The sequence below is a fragment of the Nilaparvata lugens genome, chromosome 14 (genome assembly GCF_014356525.2).
Source record: "Nilaparvata lugens isolate BPH chromosome 14, ASM1435652v1, whole genome shotgun sequence".
In the NCBI taxonomy this organism is placed as follows: Eukaryota; Metazoa; Arthropoda; class Insecta; order Hemiptera; family Delphacidae; genus Nilaparvata; species Nilaparvata lugens.
In genome coordinates this window covers 20,680,507-20,705,679 of record NC_052517.1, presented here as the reverse complement: position 1 = coordinate 20,705,679, position 25,173 = coordinate 20,680,507, and the positions used below count along the sequence as shown (strand labels likewise).

General features: G+C 34.5%; 3 protein-coding genes across 9 annotated transcripts in view; 1 reads left to right on the top strand and 2 right to left on the bottom strand.

The window, feature by feature from the left end:
- The window catches only part of LOC111052553 (trifunctional purine biosynthetic protein adenosine-3), an 88,970-nt gene extending 81,523 nt beyond the window's left edge, over positions 1–7,447 (bottom strand). Inside the window, exons 1-4 of the mRNA XM_039441212.1 lie at positions 7,354–7,447; positions 4,494–4,698; positions 3,537–3,750; positions 909–1,039 (exon numbers count right to left, since the gene is read on the bottom strand). Coding sequence (XP_039297146.1) covers positions 909–1,039; positions 3,537–3,750; positions 4,494–4,598 — 450 coding nt within the window. The 5' untranslated portion in view covers positions 4,599–4,698; positions 7,354–7,447. The remainder of the gene's footprint in view (positions 1–908; positions 1,040–3,536; positions 3,751–4,493; positions 4,699–7,353) is intronic.
- A 775-nt stretch (positions 7,448–8,222) lies between these two features.
- Positions 8,223–22,359, bottom strand: LOC120354234 (phosphoribosylamine--glycine ligase-like). Of its 5 annotated transcripts, none has more exons than XM_039441048.1 (3): positions 22,160–22,359; positions 9,407–9,485; positions 8,223–8,339 (listed from the first exon to the last, which is right to left on the bottom strand). In XM_039441048.1, the coding sequence occupies exons 2-3, from the start codon at positions 9,479–9,481 to the stop codon at positions 8,235–8,237; spliced, it is 180 nt and encodes a 59-aa protein (XP_039296982.1). In that variant the 5' UTR covers positions 9,482–9,485; positions 22,160–22,359; the 3' UTR covers positions 8,223–8,234. The 5 variants fall into 5 exon arrangements, with proteins under 5 accessions (XP_039296982.1, XP_039296984.1, XP_039296985.1 ...); XM_039441050.1 differs by lacking the exon at positions 22,160–22,359 and adding an exon at positions 10,412–10,604; XM_039441051.1 differs by lacking the exon at positions 22,160–22,359 and adding an exon at positions 10,535–10,598.
- LOC111052554 (deoxynucleoside triphosphate triphosphohydrolase SAMHD1) overlaps positions 12,573–25,173 on the top strand; it is a 34,227-nt gene continuing 21,626 nt past the window's right edge. The window contains exon 1 of one of the 3 annotated variants that reach the window (XM_039441047.1): positions 12,573–12,712. In XM_039441047.1, the coding sequence (XP_039296981.1) occupies position 12,712 (1 nt within the window). In that variant the 5' untranslated portion in view covers positions 12,573–12,711. Of the gene's footprint in view, positions 12,713–13,480; positions 13,665–20,463; positions 20,719–25,173 lie in introns of those variants that run through there. The other 2 variants (XM_039441046.1, XM_022339274.2) reach the window with 2 other exon arrangements.

Genomic DNA, 25,173 nt, shown 5'->3' with positions numbered 1-25,173 from the left:
CCGCCGAGAGTTATTGCTACAGATTTTAAAAAATATATATTTATACACATTTTTGACAACAACTGTGAGTTCAGTACTCTTCTCTTACTAGCCACTCCATTTCTTAATAAGTGTAAAATTAGCTGTAAACAAGCAGCGATCAACCATCGCGAGATATTAGCAAATGGTCTGCACGGACTGTACATGTCTCTCCCAGAAAAAGACTCTAAAAACATAAAAAACCATGCTGAAGCTATGTTTTCTCTTTTTGGATTTACCTTCAAGTGTTGGCAGACATATTCAAAAATGAAGTTTGTTAAATCCAGATACAGATCTTCCTTGTCAGATGAACATTTGAAAACAATTTTAATGATCGGAACCACAAAGTTTGATCCTAAATGGGCGGACATTCTAAATGGAAAAGAAATGCAATCTTCTCACTGAAAATAAGCATTCTCTTTTAGCTTGGTAACTTTCTGTAAATTCGTGTATTGTCAAGTTGTCTTATTACTATTAAAAAATTATCATAATTTTGTTTAACTTGCTAAATTTATGCATTGTCAAGTTTTCTTATGACCTTTCTACACTCAATAAATTGGACTTTGCATTGGAATGAAATGAATTGGTTTGTTTCTTCCTGTGTTTAAATTAAACCTACTTGAAACTCCTCATATTATTTTAATAGAAATATAATAATTGTACACCCCCCAAATCCCCCGTCGTGTGTGTCCCCACAAGTCAAATACCACGTACATCCTTGTTATTGGCCCTCCAAGCCTCCCAAGAATTAACAATGTGGCCCTGGAATAAAAAAGGTTGGAGACCCCTGCTTTACTTATCCATATAAATCTTATAAAACTTTTTGATAACTTTCTGAACCCAAATAAATTTAAAATTTGATAGAGTAGTATGGATGGTTCGGAACCCACCTTCATAATGTCGCAGAGATCGGTGTCCAACAAAGGTAACAAAACTTCGGTTTCAGGATCGCCGAAACGACAGTTAAACTCCAGAACTTTGGGTCCATCCTTGGTCAACATTAAACCAGCATACAATACACCTGGAAGATAAAATTAAATAATTATTATTAAACGAAAATCCCAATTAAATGCTGTGATTAACCCCGAAGACTTCTGCTACTGCAAATATTGACAACAGGGTAAACAGCTAGATGGAAATTCGATGAGCGCTACTATTCAAAAATTATTTGTCAACCCGGGAATATTATCAGTGTTACCCGTGCTTTGCAGGGGTCTGTTGAAAGTACAACTAAATTTAATCATAGGGAAACGATAGCATAAGAAGATATCCTATAGTATATAGAACGTTTGTGTTGCATATTTCTTCCCCAATTACTGTAGACTACTGTCTATTATTAGTGTGTTGTTGGGAGTGTAAGAGTGTAAGAAGGGCACAGTATGAGAAACTACCAACGTCACATAGCTTCACCAAAAACAACTACTAGGACTATCGGCTTCAGTTCTAAATTGATGTTGTAATTATTTTTGACCGAGCGAAGTGAGGTACTATAATACTACTCGTTCAAAAACATCGAACATCTTGAAAATGTATCTTTCCATCAACGATAGTAGACAGTTGTCTACTAACTTTGTTTGTCTTTCCATAAGGTGAGGCCATGATTCTAGTTTGGAGTTTGGAGTTATTGATAAAAAACATTTTTTTCACAATTTTCTTTTTAATCTGATGATTAAAATTGCAACAAATATTATTGAAAAGAGATTGATTTCTAAAATCATGAAAAGTGAGAAATGAAGTTTGTAGGAAATCAGCATTATGGTAGTTTATTTTGTTAATTTCAACACACCGACTTTTCGCCAACACGACAACACAGAATGTTCTGTGATGGGTTGATTGGATTGGCGGGCGTATCGACGACAGCCAGACCTGATAACAGCTCTCACACTCACATTCCGGGACGACACGTCACGGTACGATAGGACAGAAAGCTCTATGTTCATTTAGGATTTTTTCTAGACATTTTAAATTGATAAATTATTTATTAATTTTTGAGAAATAGTATATTACGCTACAAGCACAGAAAGTTAGTGTTTACGGTATGAGGATAGTTTCCCAGGCGAGGCTTGCCGAGCCCGGGAATATGTTATCCAAATACCGTGAACACCTTTCTGAGAGAGTCGCGTACGATATTTTTCGCCACACTACAGGTATAGCTGACGCCAAAAAGTTAGGCGGTTTCGTGGGTCTCTTCTGCGTCCCAACAGCCGATGTTGTCAAGTAGAGTTGTCATCTAGCTTGGCTTAGGTGATGATTTTTTAATCAAAAGAGACAATAAATAGATGCATTGCATCAGCTGTGGGTAGGTTACATCATGTGACCCACGAAGCCCCCTAACTTTTTGGCATCAGCTATATAAGAATAATAAATCGAATAAGAATGTTTTATGAGGGGGGGAGCGGAAACTTTGATGTCTCATATCTCAAGAACCAGACGTCGTAGGGTACTCAAAGTGGGGTGAAAATTTCCGATCTCACCCTCCTGTACACAATGCACCATATGGCACAGTTGTCCAAACATATTTTCAAAAAATTTCAAAAAGCGGCCGGAAAGGGTACTCTTTCCGGCCTTAGCCGGAAAGAAGCATGTTCTGACGTCAGACGAGAGTCGTCTGCAAACAATGTCTTTCAGATCTATGTGAGGACTGGGAAACAGCTGCTTTCTGTGCAGTGTGGCGAAAAGATAACAACAGGTCAATGTAACTTACTGAGCGCGAACTACTAGTTATTTTGATCATGAATTTAAACTTTAAATGAATAGAATAGAATAGAATCTTTATTGCAGCAATATCTGAGGTCATCAGATACAATACAAGTGTCAAATATATACAACATGATACAAAATAAAAATATATTACATCAGTAAGTTACACTATCAGTATAATATAATCAGTGTAATATATCACCTGATTTTCAACTTATAACCGAATATTCCTAGCTAATGTATAAAAATCTTCAATCTTGTTTAAAGGGTTAGCTGCTAAGAAACGTTTCATATGAATTTTAAAAGTTCCATTCTCCATATCTCTAAGATCTTCAGGAAGTGAATTAAACAATTTTATTGATAAAAATAGAAATGTTTTTTGTGTACTAGAATAGGTATACCGATAAGTAGTCAAATTACCCCTATTTCTAGTGTTATGGCTATGAACTACCCCCTGCTCCACAAACTTCTCCAAATTCTCCTTAACATAAATAAGGATCTGTTGTACAAATATTGAAGGTAGAGTCAATATTCCCAGAATTTTAAAATGCTCATCACACTGTGCTCGCTTAGAAAGCCCACAAATCAGTCTGATAGCCTTTCTCTGTATTCTAAAAAGTCTACCACTGTAAGCTCTGGAACCCCAAAGTATGGTGCCATATGACAGATGAGAATTGATGTGAGCGCAATAAATCACCTTTAAAACATCCAAACTGACATATGACCTCAGTTTTCTAATTAAGAAGACTCCCTAATAAATTGTTAATTACAGAAGCACATTTACAACAATATTATAGATGAATGAAGTGAACACTTACCAACAAAGGGAGAGCCATCTTGTCTCAACTTATCAATGACAGGTTGTAGGACAGTCTTCTTAACCAGTTCGAGCCCCTGCTGGTCGATGTAGGGGCAGGGGCAATATGCCCCCATGCCTCCTGTCATGCCCCCCTGGTCGCCATCCAGTGCCCTCTTGTGGTCCTGAGCCGGGGGCATCACCCTGACCTCTGTTCCGTCTGTGAAGGCCAGCACCTGGAATTTTCAAAATTCATTCAAATCAAATTTATTCACCAAATAAAATTGACAACAGTGTTACAAGAAAAAAATCTGGTGTGGCGCACTCACACAACTTTCCTTGCCGTTATGAAAATTGATCACCTGACGCTAGTGTTCACGCGCATCTCAAGTCTACTTATAAACAAAAATCTACTTATAAAAAATTCATTTATAATCAAATGAATAAATCTGAGCCAGCCGGTGACAGGACAATAACGCTGGAGACATACGAGGTCTGCTATCTCTTCATAATGAATGATTTAATAGAATCAACAGTTTGCAATTGAATAATCATATTTTCTCGAATTTCGAGCTTATTTTTAATTTTAGGTGAAAATGTTATTGAACATTAATTGTAGAGATTCTCATGCTCAATCTTTTCCACTTGAAATTTTTTGTTTAATTTGTATCTGAAGCCTCATAATTGGGAATCTAAAATCAAACTTTGCATAGATGGGGCGGAGCTCCTGAAATTTTTACAGATATGGGACTTGTGACAGTTGATACAGCTTATCAATGACTATTCTAGGTATAAATTTAATCAAAATCGATGGAGCCGTTTTAGAGAAAACCGCGAAAAACCCTGTTTTTGACAACATTTTCTCAATTTTAGAGCTGCGTGGCTGTGCATGTTTGGAACTCCTTGAATCATTTTAATGAAAAGTGAATGAATGAAAATGAATTCTCCGATACTCGAATTGACTGAAAATCGAACTGACCGACACTTCGACTCCAGTCAACACCTCTTCGATGATAATGTTCTCTCCAGCTGATCCGAATTTTTTGTCGACCAGCAAGTTGTCGACAAATTCTAGGGCCGCCATTTTGGCTGAGTGAGTCGACCAATCCGGTGGCGAGTGGCGCCTCTGGACCAATCACAGCCAAGGTCACGCCTATCGATCGACACCATTGCACTACGGCCGGCTGTTTCAAAACACAACAAATTGAGAATTAGTTTCATCTTTGAGAAGATATGTCATGGTTTGTTGAATTCATTCAGTTTGGAAGTTTTGTATCAAGTTGAGATGATACTGTATCATATTGTGATGATAGCATAGAGAAAAGATAGCATAAGAAGATATGCCATGGTTAGTAGAATTAATTCAAAGTTTGGAAGTTTCGTATTAAGTTGAGATGATACTGTATCATATTGTGTTGATAGCATAGAGAAAAGATAGCATAAGAAGATATGCCATGGTTAGTAGAATTAATTCAAAGTTTGGAAGTTTTGTATCAAGTTGAGATGATACTGTATCATATTGTGTTGATAGCATAGAGAAAAGATAGCATAAGAAGATATGCCATGGTTAGTAGAATTCATTCAGTTTGGAAGTTTTGTATGAAATTGTGGTGTTGTGTATCAAGTTGAGATGATGCTGTACCATATTGTGTTGATACTGTATTATATTGTGGTGATACTGTATTATATTGTGGTGATACTGTATCATGTATGGTGATACGCCATGGTAAAGGACTGTTACGTTGCAAATGAAGTATAGTTTGATCTAGAAGTTTGAGAAACGTTGGTGGGGACGCGATGGTACCCACAAGGACTTGGTTGAGGATCACATGCTGCTATAGTAGGGTCCATGTTATAATGACAGTATTTGATTAACTTTGGTGTTGCTATCCTTGTCTATCATTCGACAAAGCAGATAGCGAATGTATCAAATCATAGTGTTGTGTATCAAGTTGAGATGATACAGTATCATATTGTGTTGATACTGTATCATGTTGTGGTTGTTCTTGTTCTATAGTGAGGTCCACGTTATAATGGCAGTATTTGGTTAACATTGGTGTTGCTATCCTTGTCTATCATTCGACAAAGCAGATAGCGAATTTATTAAATCATAGTGTTGTGTATCAAGTTGAGATGATACTGTATTAAATTGTGTTGATAATGTATCATGTTGTGGTTGTTCTTGTCCTAAAGTGAGGTCCATGTTATAATGACAGTATTTGATTAACTTTGGTGTTGCTATCCTTGTCTATCATTCGACAAAGCAGGTGGTATTATCCTTTTCTAGCTCCGCAACGATGCCAAATCTGTTTTTAACAATGTAGAAATATAATTATTCAAGGCAGAGAATCAGCATCGCTGTTTTCTTATCTTTATTCACTGCCATTATAACATGGACTTCACTATATACCTCATTGTTCAAGTTTCATTTGGATTCCGGAGAATCCAAATTGTTTGTTATTTTATTTGCCAAAAAAATACAAAAAAGGTTTACAAAAAATGAATATAAGTATATGCTACTGCTACTACTTCTATTTGCAAGAATTTGGCAATTTTAAGAAGCCCCCTGTGGGTTGGGGGAGTTTTGAGTCGATCATCGTACTCAAGAATGTGTTGAAAACCGGAATTCACCCACAGTATCCAAGCTTGTCGTAGGAGGCGACTAAAATGGACCTCAAGGCAACTCCAGAAGTTGCCTTGCCTTCAAACCCACGGGATCTGCCCCATCAGGGGCAAACAGAAAAACCCAAGAGACCAGAGATGGGTGAAACTCCAGGCACAAATGCGGGTCAAGAGGCTGAGTAGTCGAGGGTGACCAGGTGCCCTAGAGGCAATTTGGCGGCCCCTCCTTTAGCGGAAGGACCTATAAAGAAGCCAGGAGTGGAACTCACGTAGGTCACGACTTTGTGGGTGGAGAGACCAAAACTCACCACTTTCTCAGAGAAGGGTGGCCATTCAGGCAAAACTTCTTGGGAGAGGTGAGGCTTTTTACCCTGCAGAGTTTCGGAGGGGCGAAAAGATAAAACCCAAGAGACCAGAGATGGGTGAAACTCCAGGTACAAATGTGGGTCAAGAGGCTAAGTCAAGGGTGGATGGGCGCCCTAGAGGCAACTTGGCCACCCTTTCCTCAGCGATAGGACCTTCAAATTAGGCCAGGAGTGGAACTCACGTAGGTCACGAGGACTAATCAGTCTGAAGAGACTGCCAAGCATATAACACTGGATTGCAACAAGCAAACGGGTGATGAATGGGATGTTAGTATAGGGAAAAACTCCATCCTGGTTCTTGTAAAGAACACAGGTATTGGTTTGCCTAACTAACATACTACTTGGGAACACAATAAGCTTCGGTTGACGTGTGGGGTTCTTTGAACATTTGGATCCCTGAATCCGTCCCTTCAAAAACAATAATTTCAAGAAAATGTTTGCTCAAAATTAGAAAGAGCAAGGGAAGATCAATACTACATTGTGAAGAGGATAAATTATGTAGTGTACAGGATTAAGAAAACTGAATGAAGAACCAAACCAAAGGTTAGGTTGTACACATTATCATGGAAATCTGGATATTGGAGACAAACATCCCTAAGGGGGGGGGGGGGATAGTGATGTAGGCTATCCCAACATGGATAAATATCATGTGATCACGGTTGCCAATGTGACTGGCAGCCAACTGTTGAAGAAAAGATAACGAGTTATAGTTTTGTGATGAACGTTCAAAATTGATGTATTTATTTTTATCTTGTTCACGAATGTAGACTTTGTAGTGTTAATTACAGAAGCACATTTACAACAATATTTGAACAAATAAATTTCATTAGATTTTTACTTTAACCAACTCACCTTATCATCAACATTTAGATCAACCAGTTCGACTTTGTTCAACTTGGAAATTCCAACGTTTCCCGGGGCCACAAAGATCTTCGACACCTGTTTAACAAAATAAAAATTTATTTATTTTGAATTCAAATTAAATACAACAGAAAGCTATACAGTCATATATTACTGGATTTTAATAGATTTGTTTGTTCTTGTAATTTATTATGTAAGCTGGCTTATGCATTCACTCACTAAAGCAAAGGATACATCTATTCAATGGAGTGATCCGTGGTCTATTTATTCAATGGAGTGATCCGTGGTCTAGTGGATAGAGTGCTTGCGTAGCAGCCCAGAGATCCCGGGTTCAAACCCGCTCATCACCAAAAGTTTTTGGCCAGATCACTCCCGTGTTATCGGATGAGAACTTTCGATTGTCGGTCCCGGCTGAAGTATGACAGTCATAAGGCCCATTGATGGCTTAAATAATGTATTCAAGCGAGGTGGAACCATCCCGCAAGGGAATCCCCACCAACAGAAGCCAAACGAATTTAGTATTATATTGTAGTAATGATTTAAAAGTGTCATTTTCATTGTAAATAAATAAAATAAAATGAATAAATAAAGTATGAACTTATAAAAGGGACGCTCACGTAAGTCAATCTTGAAGACTCTCTATTTACTTCAAACTCTATTGAGTATTATCATAGAGAAAATATAATACAAGAAGATATCCTATGGTATAGGTCGTTTTTGTTGCAAATGTTTGTGTTAACTGAAGCCGATAGTCCTAGAAGTTGTTTTTGGTGAAGCCATGTGACGCTGGTAGTCTCTCATACTGTGCCCTTCTTACACTCTTACATTCCCAACAACAGACAATATTTGAACAAATAAATTTCATTGGATTTTTACTTTAACCAACTCACCTTATCATCAACATTTAGATCAACCAGTTCGACTTTGTTCAACTTGGAAATTCCAACGTTTCCCGGGGCCACAAAGATCTTCGACACCTGTTTAACAAAATAAAAATTTATTTATTTTGAATTCAAATTAATTAAATATAACAGAAAGCTATACAGTCATATATTACTGGATTTTAATAGATTTGTTTGTTCTTGTAATTTATGATGTAAGCTGGCTTATGCATTCACTCACTAAAGCAAAGGATACATCTATATCACTATATTCAATGGAGTGATCCGTGGTCTAGTGGATAGAGTGCTTGCGTAGCAGCCCAGAGATCCCGGGTTCAAACCCGCTCATCACCAAAAGTTTTTGGCCAGATCACTCCCGTGTTATCGGATAGAACTTTCATAGTCGGTCCCGGCTGAAGTATGACAGTCATAAGGCCCATTGATGGCTTAAATAATGTATTCAAGCGAGGTGGAACCATCCCGCAAGGGAATCCCCACCAACAGAAGCCATATGAATTTACTATTATATTGTAGTAATGATTTTAAAGTGTCATTTTCATTGTAAATAAATAAAATAAAATAAAATGAATAAATAAAGTATGAAACTATAGAAGGGACGCTCACTCTAGTCAATCTTGAACCTCTATTTACTTCAAACTCTATTGAGTATTATCATAGAGAAAATATAATACAAGAAGATATCCTATGGTATAGGTCGTTTTTGTTGCAAATGTTTGTGTTAACTGAAGCCGATAGTCCTAGTAGTTGTTTTTGGTGAAGCTATGTGACGCTGGTAGTCTCTCATACTGTGCCCTTCTTACACTCTTACACTCCCAACAACACACTAATAGACAGTAGTCGTTTATGTTCCATATTTCTTCTCCGATTACTGTCGACTACTGTCTATTATTAGTGTGTTGTTGGGAGTGTAAGAGTGTAAGAAGGGCACAGTATGAGAGACTACCAGCGTCACATAGCTTCACCAAAAACAACTACTAGGACTATCGGCTTCAGTTAACACTCACATTTGCAATAAAACGGTCCTATACCATGGCATATCTTCTTATGCTATATTTCTCTATGGTTTTATTGTCAGATTTATCCAAAAACAAATAAAACATTTATGATTTTATGAAGATAAAACTAGAATTCACCATACTTACTTTGGGGGATTGTGATAGCTTCCAGGCAATAGCATGTTCTCTCCCGCCACTCCCGATTAGTAAAACTGTTTCCATTATTCTACAAAAAAAAATGAAATTTTTACATGATTAAACAATTTCGATGAAACACCAGGAAGAGTAGATGAAAACATAGGAAAATAGTCGATCTTCAAGAATAATTCAAGAGGTATTAATCGAATCAATAAAATACAAATCAGTCAATCAAAACAACGAAAACTAGACATTCCTAAAGTAAAGAACCGAATATTTGAGAGCCGACGTTTTTCTGAACATTTTTGAACAATATTATTAAATTTTTTTCAAAATCTAAACATTGGTTGAATGAGTACCGTAGTGTCTATTACAAATAATACTAATAATAGTTAGAAGTTAATCTCACTCTAAAATGATAAAAATATTAATTGAACAAGAGTTTGAAATGTAAGTTAACTCATCTTAATAACTTGGTTGTATAGGGATAAACAATTTTATAAACTTACTGAAATAACTTGGACCAAACGAATCACCTTTACAGCTAAATACTGACCGAATTTCTAGCCTACACTGGTATGATTTTGTATTATATAACAACGTTACGTTCAATATATAAAACTTGTTAATGAAATTGGGCTTTCTGACATTGAATATATCATATCGAAGCAGTTATATAATAGCAAGATCCACTTTAAACTGTCAAAATTCTTTATAAATAATAACAACTAATCTCATTTAATCTAATGCTGACAGAAGAGTTAATATCACTGTAGTAATTAACTAAAGGGTATCAGATATCAAAGTTCAACTAGTTAAAAATTTGTCGAAAATTGATCAACTTTTATCAACCATGCCGATTCGATACGGGGGATTAAAAGAGAAATTATTTAGATAAATAATGATACTGAACGTAATAAAATATTTCATTGAGTAAATTTCATGGTTTTATTGTTATTTTCGACGAAAGACATGTTGAAAATATTTGAATTCTTGTTTATACATACAACTAACCTATAAATCACTTGTTGATTTTAGAAAAAAAAACTGGTTGAACTTGAAAGTTGTTTTTTCAAATAGAAGAAATGAGCATGGCAGGTACAAAATATATGTTTAACACATATTATATATACTTACATACTATAAATAACATGAAAATAGATAAAAAATAACACTACTGTAAATAAACTACCGTTAAAAAACAAAATAAGCAAGGCCTGACTGATAGTTTTTAAAAGTTCTCACAGCCTTCTGCATTTCAATTTCATAGTCAGCCCGCGAAATTTTAAAATAAGTATTACTGGAAACTATAATATTATTCAAACTTGAAATTAGTTTTCATTTTATTTGGTTACACATTTATTTGAAATTACTATAATTTTCAACTCTTAAATTTATGGAGTCAAAGCTACAAATAACTGATTAATCTATTGAAATGAAAAATTGGAGGACATAAAATTTTACTATCAATAATTATTATTCTTTTATTCAAATTCGCTTTCTCCCCACTTGAACCCTCATTCAACCAATGTTAAATTTAATAGCCGAAGGTGCTACTGGACCTTAAAATAGGACTGAATTCCATTTTTTCTATGATGTATCATGAATAATGTTTGCAATTATTTTCAATTGATGTTATCACCACCAAATATAACAACTAATACACTGTACTCCATTTATTATCACTAATCATTAGTCATTGCGTTGCTAATTCTTCAAAAAGCATTAAGAAAAGATAACTAATTATCAATAGAGACCTACTAATATAGAATTAAGAACCTTGAACTATTGAATATCAATGACCAATATGCACCGTCGCACTATTAGTAATTGTTTTCATAAATTAGTGTATAGTTGAAGAGCACTTTTTAATCAATAATATTATTCATCATTACATTTTTATGCAAAACTACTGTCGTAATATTTTGCAATAATAGTTACAGCCTAATTCAAGAGCACGCTGAATTTATTAATAAAACAAGTTCTATAAATTGAGTCTCCATTTTGATGATGATTCCCCATCTATGGTCTATGGCCTAGACTTGTGCATTACTATAGTAAGATTTACTTTGAACTGTGAACATGCGCTTGAATGGGAAGCATATTAATAGTAGTATACATTTCAAAACGATCCGTTTTGGGCTTGAGCCTGTTGTGTATTCTCATATAAGTGTATTAATTGTAAATGACTAAATAAATTATAAATTAACTAATTAATGATTTCATAAGTAAAGAATTATAATACTGCCAACAATTTAGTATAATTATCTTTATCGAACGCTGACATATTATTATACACAAGGACTATATAAGGAAATATATTTTCAAATGATTCAATGATGTAGTATCATGATTGAGAACAAATATTTTGTTAGTTGATTATATCTCTACATTTTGTTGTGGTACGATCTGGGAACAGTGCGAAGGTGGTAGAGGATAGCGCTATCTGCTTTGTAGAATGATAGACAAGGATAGCAACACCAATGATGATCAAATACTGCCATTATAACGTGGACCTCACTATAGAACAAGAACAACCACAACATGATACAGTACCATCTCAATAAGATACAGTATCAACACACATGAATCAACATGATACAGTATCATCTCAACTTGATACACAACACTATGATTTGATACATTCGCTATCTGCTTTGTGGAATGATAGACAAAGATAGAAATAACACCAATGTTAATCAAATACTGCCATTATAACGTGGACCTCACTATAGAACAAGAACAACCACAACATGATACAGTACCATCTCAATAAGATACAGTATCAACACACATGAATCAACATGATACAGTATCAACACACATGAATCAACATGATACAGTATCATCTCAACTTGATACACAACACTATGATTTGATACATTTGCTTTCTGCTTTGTGGAATGATAGACAAGTATAGCAACACCAATGTTAATCAAATACTGCCATTAAAAACCGTGGACCTGACTATAGAAGTGTGATTTCAGATGAGAATATCTATATCCAACGCTGACGAATACACTCAATTGTATTGTGAGTATATATGTATATATTATTTTAGCTGGCCGATTACAAATGAGAATTGGCTGAGCGCCAAATTCTAGTCTTCGCTTGCAACTTAAGAAGTCGAGTCCGTGAATTTTAAATCTTTCAGTCAGTACGCCACATCTCTTACAGTTAGATGCAAGTTAATTTGCTAACTTGAAAAACTTCAGTCAAGTTTAACACTCAGTTCACGAAAGTTCTATTTTTTCACACTGGAATAAATAACTCCAAAACGTTCAATTTCTGCAGTTCACGGAAGTTCAATTTCGAGTAGGTCAATTTTCTGACACTGAAATAATTCAACTCTAAAACGTTCCATTTCTACATTTCAACTTTTTTTTCTTGGTGACACTTTAAATTCAAATATTGTCAGGCTACAGTGAAATTCATTTTGTAAATGTCAGTACTGGATGACTGTGTGAACTTAGATGTTATCTATGAGAAACTATGACAGTTATTATGACAATTTAATAGTGCAATAATAATATTTATAGTGAAAAAAGTCTCGGGTTTCTCTGCTCAGTTTTTTACAACTATTATCCAAAAATTTAGTTTTTGTTTAGTTTTCGACTTTGAGATGACTTGGAGAGTGAAATTCTGCTAAATAGTGCAATAATAATATTTATAGTGAAAAAAGATTCGGATTTCTCTGCTCAGTTTTTTACAACTACTTTCCAAAACTTTAGTTTCTATTTAGTTTTCGACTTTGAGATGACTTGGAGAGTGAAATTCTGCTTTTTATAGGGTATCGGGTTTCAATCTGCTTTAGGTCTATCAGTATTTTACAACTTTTTCCCAAAAATTTAGTTTTTGACTTTGGTAACAGAGAGTGAAAATCTGTTTTTTTAGGTTTTCGGGTTCACTGCTCTATCAGTTTTTTTTACAAAACTAGTTTCCAAAAATATTTTTGTGTAGTAGTTCTTGACTCTGGTGACTTCAGAGACTTCAATTCTGCTTTTTCTAAATTTCTTCCCAAACTGTATTATTAACGTTTGTCCCAATATTTGATAAAATTTATAAAAAAATCCACTTGAAATATATTAAAAAGTGTGTGAAACGTTGAGGTGTCTATCAAGAAGTTTTATATTATTCTACCAAAATCTGTGGTCCATTTTCAACTTGGATTCATTTTCATTTGAACATTTATCTCTTTTTTCTTAGTTCTGATCATTGTTTATAACAATCAGCACACGTCGAAATATCATGCATTCTCCTAAAGACAGTAAGTTGATATTATTCTATATTTTATTTAATCTCTTATAATAGATAAGTATGAAATTAAAATATGATAAATGAAAAAACTGGCTTATACACGTAGGGGATAGGAGATTCACGAATGACGCATCATCTCGTCTCAACTACTCAACTCATTAACTTGTAATTTTGCTTATAGATTCTCAATCTACCGAGGATGGTTATAGGCCTATTTTAGATCCTTCAAGATTCTAGTAGTAGGTCCAGTTTTCAGTTTGTCAAGTTTTTAATTATATTCTTGCGGAAATTAATTAAAAAAAATTCTTAGAAGGCAACTTTACTACATTATTTTAGCAGTAAATTCATAAATATACTAGAAAGTGAATTTCCACTTAATAATTTCCGAAATAATAAACACAGAAAAAGAGCCATAGAGGCATGGCTAAACTTGAATTATTTCCAATCGTTGACTTTTATACAATAATCAACTTCATATTATAAATTATATTTTCGAACACTTGATACGCTAGATTCAAGTTTATATATTACATCCCTGATTAAGCTGATTTACGACTCACACTGGCGCACAAGGAATCTTCCTTTTGCCGGTGTTTTTGCCTCACCTACTGTACTTATGCATGTGATCATAAATTGAATCTTCATTTTAAAACTATTGTTTGTAGTGTAAAGGATATCATTTCGTTATTATATCTAATTAAATAAATGTATGTATCTTGGTTTAAGTGCAGTAGCATATACTTATATTTATTTTTTGTAAAGCTTTTTTGTATTTTGTTTTTGGCAAATAAAATTCATTCATTCATTCATTAGCAAGTATGTCGTCTTATGATGGTAATAGGCCTTAAGATGATTAGAGGATGGTTATAGGCTTCTTTTAAATCCTTCAAAATTCCAGTAGGTCAAGTTTGAAGGTCTATTTTCAGTTCTTCAAGTTTTCAGTTTGTCAAGTTTCAAATTCGACCCTTGTGGAGCACGTTTATATAGAAACAATGAATGAAAACTAGTTTATAAATTGAGAATACAATTTGGATTGAAGCCAGCAGCAAATTCACGCAATTAAAAATGCCAAACGGCTCCTCTCATTGAGAAATATATCACTGTTAATTTGACAGTACATTCAAGAAATTTCTATAGTGAGGTCCACGTTATAATGGCAGTATTTGATTAATATTGGTGTTGCTATCCTTGTCTATCATTCCAACAAAGCAGATAGCGAATGTATCAAATCATAGTGTTGTGTATCAAGGTGAGATGATACTGTATCATATTGTGTTGATACTGTTTCATGTTTTGGTTTTTCTTGTTCTATAGTGAGGTCTACGTTATAATGGCAGTATTTGATTAACATTGGTGTTGCTATCCTTGTCTATCATTCGACAAAGCAGATAGCGCTATCCTCTACCACCTCTGCACTGTTCCCACATCGTACCACAACAAAATGTGGAGATATAATTAATTAACAAAATATTCATTCTCAATCATGGAACTTTGTCTATCATTCCACAAAACAGATCTCTATCCTTTTCCACCTCTAAATGTTAATCTCGAAAAAAATATGTGGACCTCACTATAGAACAAGAACAACCACAACATGATACAGTATCACGTCAACTTGATACACAACACTATGATTTGATACATTCGCTATCTGCTTTGTGGAATGATGGACAAGGATAGCAACACCAATGTTAATCAAATACGTTGACCTCACTATAGAACAAGAACAACCACAACATGATACAGTATCAACACAATATGATACAGTGTCATGTCAACTTGATACACAACACAATGATTTGATACATTCGCTATCTGCTTTGTGGAAAGATAGACAAGGATAGCAACAAATATGAGAATTTATTGCTACCGTACTGTATATATAATGAAAAAATAAATATATTTTCTTGACTAATAAAATATAATATTGATCACAAACAAGATACAACAATACAAATTGGGATGACTTAAATATAGTGCTTATCCTTAATCCTTAATCCTTATTATCCTTATGCTTATCCTTCATCTATGTATCAGATCAGATATAGGGGGATGACTTGAACCACAGCTATCTACTATAGAAGGTAGTGGAAACAGAGAATCGACAACTCTGTAGTTCTATCATTTCCACTGACTATATAACCTGGATCTCATTATATAATAGTGACGGTAATTGACTTCTGCGAATATAGACCTGAACGTTTCTGAATTGTCCGAATTCTGCTAATGGCAATTATTTCAAAAATTGGAATGATTTAAAATTTCCCACAAAACAAAAAGAGAAAGCTTGAAAAAAGTAAACAGGATTCATAAAAATAGATTTGTCATTATATTGTTTGTACGACTTTATAATATTAGTTTGAAAATCGAATTCACAGCTAATTAGGATAGGCTACAATATATTTATTTACAATGAGAGTCTAGAGCTATGTCAGTGGAATAATGATAAGATGACATAGTTGCCAATTTCCGCAAAGATTTAATTGAAAATTAGACAAACTGAAAACTGGACCTAGTAAAATCTTGAAGGATCTAAAATAGGTCTATAACCATCCTCGGTAAATTAAGAATCTATATGCGAAATTTCAAGTTAATCAGTTGAATAGTTGAGACGTGATGATGCGTCATGGATTGATTGATTGATTGAGTACTTTATTTATGTAGATTACAATATACTGGCTTATACATTTATATACAATAGCTTACAATACAGCAAAATTATAGATGCATTTACATAATATAGACTAAGAAAATAATTATTGAACTGTATATGATATGAAAAAGTAATTTGTAATATAATAACTATAGATATTATATTGTTATGCATCTACATAAATTGGCGGAGCTTTGGACATATCAATGTCCATTCTTCGGAAAGAATATTAAAAATATCCTCCCCATTAACTCTCTACCAAATCACAGCTATCTACTATATAGAAGGCGGTGGTAAAAGAGAATCGGCAACTCTGTAGTTCTATCATTTTAAATGGTCTATAACCATCCTCGGTAAATTAAGAATCTATATGCAAAATGTGAAGTTAATGAGTTGAGTAGTTGAGACGTGATGATGCGTCATTCGTGAATTTCCTATCCCCTACCTGTATAAGCCATTTCTTTCCTCTATTATATTATAGATTTATTATCATACACTGAGGATTATCTAATCTCGAGAAATAGCAACAGGTTATTTAAGATCAAGTTCAAGTAGTAACGAAGTCCAGGGGTCGGAGTTCAGCACATGTGTACAACTGGTTTTAAGCACGCAGTTTGGGACTTAGCTTGCATATATTTATACTGAACCATGCCGATACCAACTATATTTAAACTTAAACTTAGTATACATATATATTTCAGTGTAAATAATATACGCTGAACTTCTGCCTACGCACCTGCAAAATCAAATAAATTCTACTTTAAAAGAATTTTAAGCCAAGTTTTATTTATTAGCGTTAAGAACTTGAGAGCAATAGATCATGATGATCCTCTCTGTAATGTAAGACTGCCTTTTAATTTTTAAAGAATATTTCCTCCTACTTCTTCTTCTTCTTCTTCTTCTTCTTCTTCTTCTTCCTCTTCTTCTTCTTCTTCGCCTTCTTCTCTGCCTTTAATTTCTAAAAGACTGCCTTTTAATTTTTACGGAATACTTCCTTCTTCTTCTTTTTCTCGCTTCTTCTTCTTCTTCATCTTCTCCTCCTCCTCCTCCACCACCTCCTTCTCCTCCTCCTCCTCATCCTCCTCCTCCACCTCCTCCTCATCATCCTACTGTCTTCTCCTTCTTTTTCTCATTCTTCCCTCTCCTCCTTCTTCTTCTTCTTCTACTTTCTCTTCCTCCTCCTCTTTCTTCCTCTTCCTCTTCCACTTCCTCCACTTCTCCTCCTTCTCCATCATCTTCTTCCTCTTGTCCTTCTTCGTCTTCTTCCTCTTATTCTTCTTCCCCTTCTTCCTCTTGCTTCTTCATTCTCATCCTATTTGTCTTTCACCTTCCCCGCTTCCACCACTTTTTCTTCCTCCTCCTCCTCCTCGCCTTCTTCTTCATCTTCTCTATCTTCTTTTCCTTCTTCTTCGACATCCTTTTCCCGTTTTCTTCTCGTCCTTCTCCCGTTTTCTTCTTCTTCTTCTTCTTCTTCTCCATCTCTCGTTTTCTTCTTCTACTCCATCACCCGATTTTTTCTTCTCCTTCTCATTCTCCCCTCTCATTCTTCTCCTCCTTCTTCTTCTTCGTTCTCATCCAATTTCTCTTCCACCTTCCCCGCCTTTCCAGCACAATTTCCTCCTCCTCCTCCTCCTCCTCCTCCTCCTCCTCCTCCTCCTCCTCCTCCTCCTCCTCCTCCTCCTCCTCCTCCTCCTCATCATCATTATCATCATCATCATAATAATCATCCTTCTCCACCCCTCATCCTGCTCTTCTCCTTCATTACCCTTCTCTTCCTCTTCCTCCTCATTCTCTTATATCTTCAGTAATTTGTAGCCAATGATATTCCCCTTCTATAAATAATATATCCTGCAATAAGTCAATCAAAAGATCGCGAATTTCCTTGTAGAAACAATAAACTACTATCTCGTATCTCATGTTTAATTCTCATATACCTATCAAGTTTCAGCTTATTCTTAGAAGAAAAAAATCCCACTTCTCTATCAGATAAGAATAAATTTGCGGACAGATCTCATTCACCAAAAATATTTACTGTCGGACAAAACACAACAATTTATTCTGTTTGTGTTTACTACACAAGAATAATTTACTGTATCACAGAGCTCTGATGAAAAACATTGTATAAATTAGTGTTGTCGGCTTTTATGAGAAGAATAAAAAATTGTATAAATCAGTGTCTTCGGCTTCTATAAGAAGAATCAATCGGACATCTTGTAACAAAAACAGAAATTCCATTGTGAAGAAGACAACATCTTCAACTGAAGATGCCTTAATGATAATTATATTCAAAAACGTGATGTGGGAGAGAATTAGATGAGAGTTTTTCCTTCATGTATGTTACAATATATACTGGCTTTCTGGCTTGGAGACTTTTATAAGGTACATTTAAATTAGATTTCAGTAGGTATTGATAATTATTCAATGACTTTCACAAAGTATGAGAAATTGTTTATCAGAATGAAGATTTAATATTCATTTTATTCGTTTACGATACAAAAATGAAACTTGAATTCAGTATGAATTGGGATAATATATAATATTGTAATGTAACATAACTACTTTCTGCTTCATCCATTGATATCGGGGACCGAGCTTCGCTCTGGAGTACAAAAGCATAAACAATTTATTACGAAAGAGAAATTATAATAACATTCATACAGAAATGTTCTATATAATCATAGTAAATTAAGATTACTTCCCAGAAGAATGCAAAAATTCCCCTCACAAAGGCCCAGCTGCACAAAAGCCGGTTCAATTTTAATCCTGATTAAGTTGACGTGAACCAAATCAGAGAAGACCGTTTCAAAAAGATGGATCTACTGGAATCAATCAGGATTGAAAATAACCCGGCTTTTTTGCAACCGGCACTAAGTACCAGATTGAATGATTACAAAAGTTCAACAGCTGAGTCATAATTTTGACACAGTCCCACACACACATGAACTCGCTCACTCACTTCCATCACCGACAGACGAAGAAATAATTATTATCAGCTGTTTTTCCAAGGATGAATAATAATTATCCTTTTAATGTCCTTCAGCGAGTTTTCCCAGGGATGAGACCTAGTGCAATCGAATCTTTATATTATACACCTACTATGTTCTGAATTCCGTGAGAATCGTTAGAGCCGTTTTCGAGATCCGGTGAAATACAAACATCCAAACATGATAAACATAAAAACAGAAGTTACTCGTTTAATAGTATAGGATTAGCCTACCCACAATTGTGGGATCGATGGCGTCAAAAAATCAAAACACGTTCAAAACACAATCATAAAACAAACTGTAACAGCTCAGATGGCAGTGATCCAGTGCTCGCTCTCTCAGTAAAAATTCAAATTATCACCCATAAATTCATTAATACTGTAATAATATGCTTCATGAATCGGTGTTGATTCAACTAAACACCGCTTCTTCTTCTTCTTCGTCATCTTCTTCTTTTTTCGCCTTTTTTCGTCTTCTTCTACTTGTTCTTCTCTCCGTTTCTCAAAAACTGGTTATAAAAGTCATTGTTATTTCCTAAGCAAAACATAGGTACTCTACACAGGTACCGTGTACAGTACGTTACTAAAATAGTTTGGTGTTTGCTGCATAAGGACTCACGCAATTTGTTTTGCATTCAAATTATGAAATTATTCAAAATTATTCCAAGTTCTACAGGCATGCCGTATTATATACCATACGTCTGTGTTCAGCTTATTTGAACTTGAGAGCGACTTAGACTTGAACTTGAAATGATACTTGAAAGGATAAACGATTATTTGTACAGAATTTTGTGAATTGAAGAACTACAAGATTATTTCGAACTATGTGTTATCTAAATTTGGGAGAGGAATAGCACAAGGTTACCTTATTTTTCCTCTCCCTATCATTTTGATAATGTACTTAATGTATAAATGAATAAAAGAAATAATCTACAGTTTAATCAAACCTTTTATTTGCATTTAACGTGCAAGCTCTATGAAAAAATAATCTTAAATCAGAATTCTAAACTAAATTAATATTCATTCCTGTAATAAATCAATAAAATATTAATTTTTAATCAAAGTAAAACTAGACACTCCAAAAGTTGAATTTGAATTTAACCGCTGTTTCTTTGCCTACTAGATCATATCGCCACTATAAAATCCATGCGTCTATTATCAAGTCATCATGTCGACCCAAATTTTGAGGTTATCTTTTTGTTGAGCAATAGACTTCCCACTTATTAAATTAAGTCAATTAAATTAAACTAAGTCATTGTTTCCAAGTTACCTCGATTGTTACCAGGCAATAACTGTTATTCAAAAATGAAGTTAGATCAATAACTCACTGCCTTTAAAGCCCACCTAATTATAAATTATCAGTATTAAACCAAAGTTAGCGCTAGTATCTTGAAACGTTTCGAGGTTTGAAAACTTTCGGAATGGAAGGTAAGCCATCCTATAAAGAGTCTATTACATGCATTTTTTAAATTATTTTTACGTTTATATTGTGATAGGAATATTTATGAAATAAATTCGGTTAACATGTAGTCAAAATATCTAAGCTTCTTCTAAAAACTTCGTTACAAAATTCAGTTATTATTCTAATAACTTATTCAAAAACTTGAATACTTGAAATCGTTGCCAAGGACTGGGGTCTACAGATAGGCAGTGTAAAAAAACACATAAATTTAGATAATTTCTGTCACAAAATTAGAAAGTAGCCTATTGATTGAAAGTTGGTGCCTTTCTAGATCCTATATTACTGTAATTTAAATAGGGTTATTATCTGCTTTCTCAACTTTGATTAGATATTCTACTAAATATAAGAAAATTATAGAGGTCGCTGTCAAAAATTCAAGTTTGACACAATTTGAAACAATCCTACATCAAAATTCACTTCAAATAACCTCAAAAATAACCAGCATTCCTTGTAAACAACATCCTCTTCGAGCAATGCTCACAGACTGTAATGAATTTTACTAAACATTTTGTTATCTATATTATAATGAAGGAAAGAACTGGTCTATAAACATACGGGATAGGAAAATTATGTCTGACGCATCATCACATCTCAACTACTCAACTGATTAACTTGACATTTTGAATATAGATTCTCATTTAACCGGGGATGGTTATAGGTCTATTATCAATTCTTCAAGATTTCATTACGTCAAGTTTCAAAATATACCCCTGCGGAGCACGGGTTACCTAACATAAATTTTATACATGTAAATATTTTTCAAATTGAGAAGATACGGTAACGTTCAAAACCTTAAACAAAGACGTAATTATTACTATCGTATTCAATAAAACTTTTAAGTGAAAAAACACTCACATTCTTTGATGTGATTGATTGAGTACTTTATTTATGTAGATTACAATATATACTGGCTCATACACTTATATACAATAGCTTACAATACAGCAAAATTATAGATGAATTTACATAATATAGACTAAGAAAATAATTATTGAACTGTATATGATATGAAAAAGCAATTTGTAATATAATAACTATAGATAATAATCATATTGTTACGCATCTACATAAATTGGCGGAGCTTTGGACATATCAATGTCCATTCTTCGGAAAGAATATTAAAAATATCCTCCCCACTAACTCTCTACCAAAGATGTGACAAAGAATGTGAGTGTTTCTTCACTTGAAAGTTTTATTAAATACGATAGTAGTAATAATATTGAAAACAAGATGGATAAACAACAACGAATTTCTGCTAAAAAACCTAATCTTACAACAACTAATCTAGCAAACAAATTTAACAACAAATTTAATCTAGCTAACTAATCTTACAACAACCATTTGTATAACTTATATCAATTCATTTTCTAAATATTTATAAAAATTTGAAAATTATCCTAAATCTACCTGAAAACAGCAGTCTGTTATCCTTTAAACTGTGTTATAAAATACTTGTAAACCCTCACAAAGCCGACGACTTAGTGTCACAAATATGCTGATATTGTTGAAGAATTTAATATTACTCCAACCTCTGACCCAAACTTATCACAAATATCCGATAGTTTATCGTCATACTGTAGTGAAATTCACGTCATATTGTCAGCTTTTCTCCTACTAAAATAACATCGACAAATAATGACACCACTAGAGTAATTAATTAATTTCGGTAAATTTGTTTTTCTTATACGTCTGTGTCCAACCAACGTAGGCCTTTAATTATTGACAAATCTTATCTCATACAACTTAATACGTTGGGGCCGTGAAATTTTGTTTGAAGATAAATCTAAATTTATCTCGGTAATGTTGTTGAAAGCAAAAAATCAGTTATCAGTAACAGCTTTACTTAATGGGAGAGAGATAGAGAGACAGCGACAGAAAGAGAGAGAGAGGGTGAGTGAGAGAGAGAGAGAGAGAGAGAGAGAGAGAGAGAGAGAGAGAGAGAGAGAGAGAGAGAGAGAGAGAGCGAGTGAGAGACAAAGTTGTACAACTTTATTATTTTGATATTAACTTCAAGCTATTTTCTATAGAGGTAGTGTGTGGAAGAGAGAGAGAGAGAGAGAGAGAGTTTGTGTGTTTGTGAGAGAGAGAGAGAGGGAGTGAGATTGATTGATTGAGTACTTTATTTATGTAGATTACAATATATACTGGCTTATACACTTATATAAAATAGCTTACAATACAGCAAAATTATAGATGAATTTACATAATGTACACTAAGAAAATAATTATTGAATTGTATAAGATATGAAAATGCAATTTGGAATAACTATAGATAATATTGTTATGCATGTACATAAATTGGCGGAGCTTTGGACATATCAAAGTTCATTCTTCGGAAAGAATATACAAAATATCCTTCCCATTAACTCTCTACCACCGAGAGAGAGAGAGATTGATTGATTGATTATATATATGCCTTTATTAGGGCGGAATTAGGACTCCTGGTCCTCTCTGCCACAGAGAGAGAGAGAGATTGATTGATTGATTATATATATGCCTTTATTAGGGCGGAATTAGGACTCCTGGTCCTCTCTGCCACAGAGAGAGAGAGAGATTGATTGATTGATTATATATATATGCCTTTATTAGGGCGGAATTAGGACTCCTGGTCCTCTCTGCCACAGAGAGAGAGAGAGATTGATTGATTGATTATTATATGCCTTTATTAGGGCGGATTAGGACTCCTGGTCCTCTCTACCACGAGAGAGAGAGAGAGATTGATTGATTGATTATATATATGCCTTTATTAGGGCGGAATTAGGACTCCTGGTCCTCTCTGCCACAGAGAGAGAGAGAGATTGATTGATTGATTATATATATGCCTTTATTAGGGCGGAATTAGGACTCCTGGTCCTCTCTACCACCGAGAGAGAGAGAGAGATGATTGATTGATTGATTATATGCCTTTATTAGGGCGGAATTAGGACTCCTGGTCCTCTCTACCACCGAGAGAGAGAGAGATTGATTGATTGATTGATTATATGCCTTTATTAGGGCGGAATTAGGACTCCTGGTCCTCTCTGCCACAGAGAGAGAGAGAGAGATTGATTGATTGATTATATATATGCCTTTATTAGGGCGGAATTAGGACTCCTGGTCCTCTCTACCACCGAGAGAGAGAGAGATTGATTGATTGATTATATATATGCCTTTATTAGGGCGGAATTAGGACTCCTGGTCCTCTCTACCACCGAGAGAGAGAGAGATTGATTGATTGATTATATATATGCCTTTATTAGGGCGGAATTAGGACTCCTGGTCCTCTCTACCACCGAGAGAGAGAGATTGATTGATTGATTATATATATGCCTTTATTAGGGCGGAATTAGGACTCCTGGTCCTCTCTACCACCGAGAGAGAGAGAGATTGATTGATTGATTGATTATATGCCTTTATTAGGGCGGAATTAGGACTCCTGGTCCTCTCTACCACCGAGAGAGAGAGATTGATTGATTGATTATATATATGCCTTTATTAGGGCGGAATTAGGACTCCTGGTCCTCTCTACCACCGAGAGAGAGAGAGATTGATTGATTGATTGATTATATGCCTTTATTAGGGCGGAATTAGGACTCCTGGTCCTCTCTACCACCGAGAGAGAGAGAGATTGATTGATTGATTGATTATATGCCTTTATTAGGGCGGAATTAGGACTCCTGGTCCTCTCTACCACCGAGAGAGAGAGAGAGATTGATTGATTGATTATATATGCCTTTATTAGGGCGGAATTAGGACTCCTGGTCCTCTCTACCACCGAGAGAGAGAGAGATTGATTGATTGATTATATATATGCCTTTATTAGGGCGGAATTAGGACTCCTGGTCCTCTCTGCCACAGAGAGAGAGAGATTGATTGATTGATTATATATATGCCTTTATTAGGGCGGAATTAGGACTCCTGGTCCTCTCTACCACCGAGAGAGAGAGAGATTGATTGATTGATTATATATATGCCTTTATTAGGGCGGAATTAGGACTCCTGGTCCTCTCTACCACCGAGAGAGAGAGAGATTGATTGATTGATTATATATATGCCTTTATTAGGGCGGAATTAGGACTCCTGGTCCTCTCTGCCACACAACCCTTTACAAAAGAAGAAAAATTTACATAAGAACAGAAAAAAAATAGATTACATAAGATTAATATATAAGTAAATAAAACTATTAATCAAAATACAATAACATATAATAAAATAGAATTTTAAACTTTATTTACTTATATAATTGGAAACAATATTTCAAATTCCACTAGATAAATCTATAGGAAAACCTATCAGAAATGAAGATCTAATCAAGTTGCCATTCACTCACACATGCACACAAAACAACCCTAAAAATAAAGATCTTGTAGAGAGAGAGAGAGAGAGAGTGAGAGAGTTGTACAACTTTATTCTTGTGATATTAACTTCAAGTTGTCGAAATT

What these genes read in the sequence shown, in the direction of transcription:
- LOC120354234 (XM_039441048.1), bottom strand. Translation starts at nt 9,481, where the DNA reads ATGGAAACAGTTTTACTAATCGGGAGTGGCGGGAGAGAACATGCTATT. An exon ending in AGCTATCACAATCCCCCAAA is followed by an intron (nt 8,340 to 9,406) that starts GTAAGTATGGTG and finishes TTTGTTAAACAG; the next exon opens with GTGTCGAAGATCTTTGTGGC.